Source organism: Pundamilia nyererei, unplaced genomic scaffold (assembly GCF_000239375.1).
Source record: "Pundamilia nyererei isolate P.nyererei 1_Seehausen unplaced genomic scaffold, PunNye1.0 scaffold00005, whole genome shotgun sequence".
NCBI classification, from domain to species: Eukaryota; Metazoa; Chordata; class Actinopteri; order Cichliformes; family Cichlidae; genus Pundamilia; species Pundamilia nyererei.
Genome location: NW_005187406.1, coordinates 2762231 through 2768044, shown reverse-complemented (window position 1 = coordinate 2768044; position 5814 = coordinate 2762231). Strand labels below are relative to the sequence as shown.

At 43.8% G+C, this 5814-nt stretch overlaps 1 protein-coding gene across 2 annotated transcripts; it reads left to right on the top strand.

The window, feature by feature from the left end:
• Positions 1–117: 117 nt before the first annotated feature.
• On the top strand, positions 118–5597 carry rsl1d1 (ribosomal L1 domain containing 1). 2 transcript variants are annotated; one of them, XM_005721762.1, is made up of 9 exons: positions 118–211; positions 445–584; positions 717–855; positions 1245–1393; positions 2544–2645; positions 2982–3075; positions 4670–4795; positions 4901–5080; positions 5185–5597. In XM_005721762.1, exons 1-9 carry the CDS (start codon positions 179–181, stop codon positions 5311–5313), a joined length of 1092 nt encoding a protein of 363 aa, XP_005721819.1. In that variant the 5' UTR covers positions 118–178; the 3' UTR covers positions 5314–5597. The 2 variants fall into 2 exon arrangements, with proteins under 2 accessions (XP_005721819.1, XP_005721818.1); XM_005721761.1 differs by having other exon boundaries at positions 5182–5597.
• Positions 5598–5814: the final 217 nt, after the last annotated feature.

Below are 5814 nucleotides of genomic sequence, written 5' to 3'. Positions count from 1 at the left end.
GGGGTAAAAATAATAATAATTATATAAATACACCCCAAAATTCACATATATGTATTGTTTTGAGAGCCTTTTTGTTGGTGGAATCCGATATTGATTTTATGTACACATATATTTTACGTCATAGCATGACGCTCAACTCATGCGCCCTGGTGTTTTTTGGGGGGTCCACGTGTGAAGAATGGCAGAGAAAGCTTTACTGGACCGATCGCAGGTAAAAGTTTGATTGATTTGGGATTTCAGATTTGTTTGAATTAGTCGTTCTTAAAATGTTTGGGTTACGCTGCTTGTTAATAAAGTTTGTTACCACGTATCTAATGAGCCAGCTGGTTCCAACTAGCTTCTTCAACATGCTAACACGTTTGGCGTTAGCAAATGCTAATTTATAGCTCAGGTATTAAGCTGCCTCATTTGTATTGTGGTGTCTTAACTTAATGTGTCTGACAGGTAAAGAAGGCCGTCCAGGCCCTGCAGGCCTTCCTAAAAAACAAAGCTAGTGGTGAAGCCCCGTTTCTGGATGAGACTCAGCATATCAGCCTGCTCTTCACGCTGTGGAAGATACCCAAAGAAGCGCAGACCATACGCATGTGAGCAGCCCAGGCGACTGAATTTTAGTTCCTCCGTCGCAGCAAATGTTTTCCAAATTTAAAGTAATTCGTTGATAATGGCATTCCCCCAGAGTCATTGTGTTTCTTTTGTTTTCTTTTTGTTATCCGCAGTCCCTTGCCCCATGGCCAGCGGTCAGACACAGAAGAGATTTGCCTCTTCACCAGAGATGAGCCCAACATGACCTCAGAGCAGACCCAGAGGTTTTATAAGAAGCTTCTGCAGGAGAGAGGTGTCAAAGGCATATCAGAGGTACGCTGTTCTAAACTGATGTTGGTCCAGGTTCAGCATTGCAAGCAACCAATTATATTGGTGTGAGGTCATAGTAGCATATGGAAAAGCCATCACATCACACCACTCACCTAACACAATAACCATAACTATAGTCCCGCAACCCTAATCCTAACCATGATCATGTTCCCACCCTCATTGAAATCTGGCAAAGAGGAGTCAAGTCCACTTAAGCTGCTCAGAGTAGGTATAAAGGAAGAAGGGCTTAACCGCCACCTTTTTGGGAATTTTTCCTAAGTAGACATGGGCAAGGTTTTTTGTTTTTTTTGCTATCCTGAGTGTACATTTTTCTGCTTTAAACCGTCTTGTCAGTGGTAAGAAACATTCAGGGATGTGTTTGCCTGTGGCAGATCATACCGTATAAGGTCCTGAAGACGGAGTACAAACCATACGAAGCCAAGCGCCGCCTGCTGGGAAACTTTGACCTGTTCATTTCTGATGACCGCATCCGCCGACTGCTGCCATCGCACCTCGGGAAACATTTCTACAAAAGTAAAAAGTGAGAGCGCTTTTCAGTTTGTCCTGTTTAGTGTGTGTGTGTGTTAGAAAAATAAGAACTACGGTTTGACTTTAAACTATACTATATATACAAGGTTTTTTACTTCATGGGTTTATGCCAGGTCATGATATCACCCCCAAACGCAGCAGCAGACTGGCAAACCGCGGCCTCACCCCCAAACACTGTGGCAGATTGCAGTATAACCCCCAAACGCCGTGGCAGACCTTGGCAATTTGCGGCATCACTGTCAAACGCAGTGGCAGGTTGTGGCAAGTTACGGCATCACTCCCAAACACTGTGGCAGATTGCAACATCCCTCTCAAATGCAGTGGCAAGTCCCAGTCTCACCCCTGAACGCGACATCACTCCCAAACGCCGCGGCAGGTCGTAGCAAGTCGCGGCATCGCACCCAAACATTCTGGCAGACTGTGGCCAGTCGTGGCATCGTACCCAAACGCCACGGCCGGCCGTGGCAAGTCGTGGGCTCACCTCCACTTTTTGCTGTGCCGTCTTGGCATGCAGTCGAGTCTTGGAGCAACAAACACCTATTGGGGAGGAAAAAGACAGTGGAAGATGGGAGATAAACTTGCGTCTGTGCGAACACTGTAACATTAAACTCTAATTCCAAATCAGCCAACAGACAGAAACACCCTCCATATGTCTTTTCTCATTTCGAGATGAGGTGTAAAAGTGCCCCAATACAAACAGATTGACCAATCATGTTACTTGCCTCTCTTTTCGCGTCGGCTTCCTCAGAAAGTCACTGCAGGTGATTCTCGGAGCCCTTGGCAATGCAGCTGCTCGTGCTTCTGTATGAGGATGAATGCAAGAAATTGGATTTGAAAATATAGCATTGAGCCACAGAAGCCACTAAGAAGCGCGGAGGGAGAACATGCCAAAGCAATACAAACTATCACATTAAAAAAAATTCAGCAGCAGAGGAGAAAAGAGCAAATCCAGTATCCAAAGAAGATAAGAGCTTAATGTCATTTGAAACATTATTGAAAGCAAAGCCCCTTATTCCCACAATTTTTCACCCCCACTTGTGTTCTCTGAACGTTTCTCTGTTTTGGATACTTTGCTGCAAATGACTTTAAGGTGTTGTGTAGCTGCGACGGTTCTATTCTTACCCTTTTGCTTTCTTTTCCAGAGAGCCGCTGTGCGTGAACCTGCAGAGCAAGCATCTGGCCAGAGACATCGAGAGAGTCATCCAGGGGACCAGCTTGAAGGTTACCAACAAGGGCTGCTGCTGGTGAGATTTATTCACGCGTCCCTGGTTTCAGCTTTTTGTGCAGAAATTCCCCTTTATTAAAAACTCTTCAGTAGCAGATGATCTTAACTGCACCTCAGTACAACCTTGTCGATTCTCTGTAATCGATACGGGTCAGACTGGTGCAATAGAAACTCAAAGTAAATCCAGATGGACCTCCTCTTTCTGTGGAGCCTGTCTCTACAACTTTGATACACAATGTTTAGCATCTTACTCTGTTAAAAAATAAGAAACAGTCACATTGGTGCTTCATATACTGCTGCTGTGATCTGTGTGTTTGGTAACACTGTGTTTTCGTGCACTCTGCCTGTGTTGCAGTATGGCACGTGTTGCCCACTCGGGCATGACTGCAGACGAGGTGACGGAAAACATCGAGGCTGCCGCGCAAACAGTGGTCACCAAACTGCGCATGGTGAGAACTTTTTGTTTTACATTTGGTTGTTAGATTTTAGACTTATCACACCCCGACTGAGCTGATCTATGCCAGCTCTCAATAATATTCCTGATATTGAGATGGTAATTGTTATTCTCTCACTGATAGGAAAAGTAGCTGTGTGGAAATGTGCAAATCACAGTAGTTTGAAGCCGCAGTAGTTTTAGAAGGCTTTGTAGTTGCATCAAAGTGATGGCAACATAAATCCCCAGTAAGGCTCTGCCTCTTTAGCGTGGGAGGGACGTCCCCACAACTGGTTCCAGCACCAGTCTACTGGTGAGAAAAACAAAAATCCAGCGTCTCGGTGCAGAAATGAAGAGTTTTGAGTCGTACGTGTCATACTAGCATGTAGATAACGGCTGATTTGTTTCGTTGGCTTCAGCAGTTTTTATTTTGCCTGTGATTAAACGTGATGGATGATGCGTTCAGTGGGATCGGGCCTTTCGTGCAGTCAGTTGTTAATTGATTGTTTCGTGTATGGAAGAAAACGCACCTCTCGGTATCAAACGGCACAATTTTTGTGCAGTAAAATGGGCACTGATCAGCGTTAGGGTTGGGCAATGTGAGGAAAATCTAATATTCCGATTATTTCGTGGCTGTGTTGCAATACGCGATAAAATATCACAATATGTCCTGAGCCTCAGTGTCCCCAGCACCGGGGACAAAGGGAGTGAGCTGCAGTTTAAGCCTAAGTGAAGTCAGCATGTGTGGATCCACAGAAACATCCGAATCTCAGCTAAAAGCTCACATAAACCATTTCAACAAGCATCAAACAGCGAAAACGGCAAAGTATTAAAAACGCAGTTACGCAATGTCGTGAAATGTGCCTAAACACAAACAAGGAAGCTACAAACTCACTTGACTTTACGTAACCAGGCAAACGGCACGTGTAGAGATCTCACAGATTCAGACCAAAATAACTTTATGTTTGATAAAAAATAACATGGAATTAAACTTACCGTGCTGTTTTTCTCTCGCCGATCGCAGTCGTAGGTCGGGTCACAGCTGGTTTATTTGAAGTTTTCTTTGGTGTGTGGGGAGACGTTCACACGCGGAGTTTAAAACATTTTTCATTTTGCAGTGGATCACTTTTCAGCTGGTGGAATAACTTTTTGGTTCTTCGACCTTTTCCGGCAATAGTTTAACGGCATGATTTGCAAATTACCGCATTTTGTTTAACGTCCTCCTCGTGAAATCCAAGTCCGAATCGCCTGCTGTCGCCATTTTTCTCCTTTCTGATGGTGTTTAAACGCGCATGCTCAGTGTAGTGTGCCGGGTAGAGAACTTCCCGGTTGGGAGGGGGGATTAATGATGCATTTGCAGCTTGTGGGAGAAAAAAACTCAGTGAATTTTGTGCAGACAGCTTAATATTTCCATGGCAACCTATACTCGATGGTTACGATAAAGCTATTTTAACCATGGTACGTGGACAAACTTATGATACATCGAGTATATCGTCCAACACTATTTAGAGTTTGCAATTTCAGTTTGGAATTCAAAAAGTTGCACAGCGTTCTTTTATGTATCGATGCAAGTTTTTCTCGCCGTGTCTGATTTGATCGCTGTTTTACAGAAAGGACCTGTGATTAAACTCATCCACATTAAGAGTCAAACGTCGGTGGCTCTGCCTGTCTACACCTCAGACTTGGGCCATCTCTCTGTCCTGGAGTCCAAACAAGCTCAAACGCCTAAAGACAAGGTGAGTACAAGTTAGCACTCAAAATGTATTATTATTATTATTTTTTTTGTATAAGCTGCATTTGTTGAAACATTCGGAAAAGTAACAAGTTTGTGTGCATTTCAGGAATCTGCATCCACAAAGACAAAGAAAAATAAGACGGAGGACAAAGAGCAAGCAGATGCTACTGCAGAGGGCAAGAGGAAGGTGAAGAAGGTGAAGAAAAATAAAGCAGCAGCTGAAGAGGAGGAAGAAATCCCACAGCTGGTTCCCATAGAAACCCCTGTCAAAAAGCCTAAACTGGAGGTCAGTACTTTTCACAGCTGTTCGAGTTGAAGGGAACCTCAGCAGGTGATTCAGGTTTTGTTTTTCTTTGGCATCGTTAACGTTTCCTCTGTTTTTTGTAGAAGGCGTCCAAAAAGAAGAAGCTGGAGAAAGCCCCCAAACCCGCAGCGCTGAAGAAAGCAACAAAAGCTCAGAGCAAACTGATCAAGAAGACCGACTCCAAAGTAAAAAGAAAAGTACCTAAAGTGAAATGATCGTTAACGTGGACATTGAATTATTATTTTTTCTCTGTTCTTCTTTTTCCCTCTAGTTTTGTTGTATTCTGTGAATGTAATGTTACTGTTTGATGACAGTAGAGACAAAACTACTCATAATGTGTTTGATTCAAGCCCATCTTGTGCTGAGTCATCATACAGTGTCAGTGCCTTGGACTCGACCTAATCAAGCAGCTAACGTGTGAAAGATTCTCTCACAATTTCCAGTTTTCATATACAGTGTTGGGGTTACGTGCTGTTGTAATAAAGCCTGAACGCTGAAATATTTTGTCATTAAATGTGTTTGAAACTGGAGGAGTTGCAGCGGAGGCTGGAGCCTATCCCAGCTACAATAGGGCGGAGGCGGGGTACGTCCTGGACCAGTCACCGCCTGATGCAGGGCTAAAGTGTGGTGCATTAGTTTTCATGTGTACTGTTGTCAATACACCTGATGGTTTTTATGCAATTTATTGCAAAAAAATGTGCAATTCTTTTACGTTT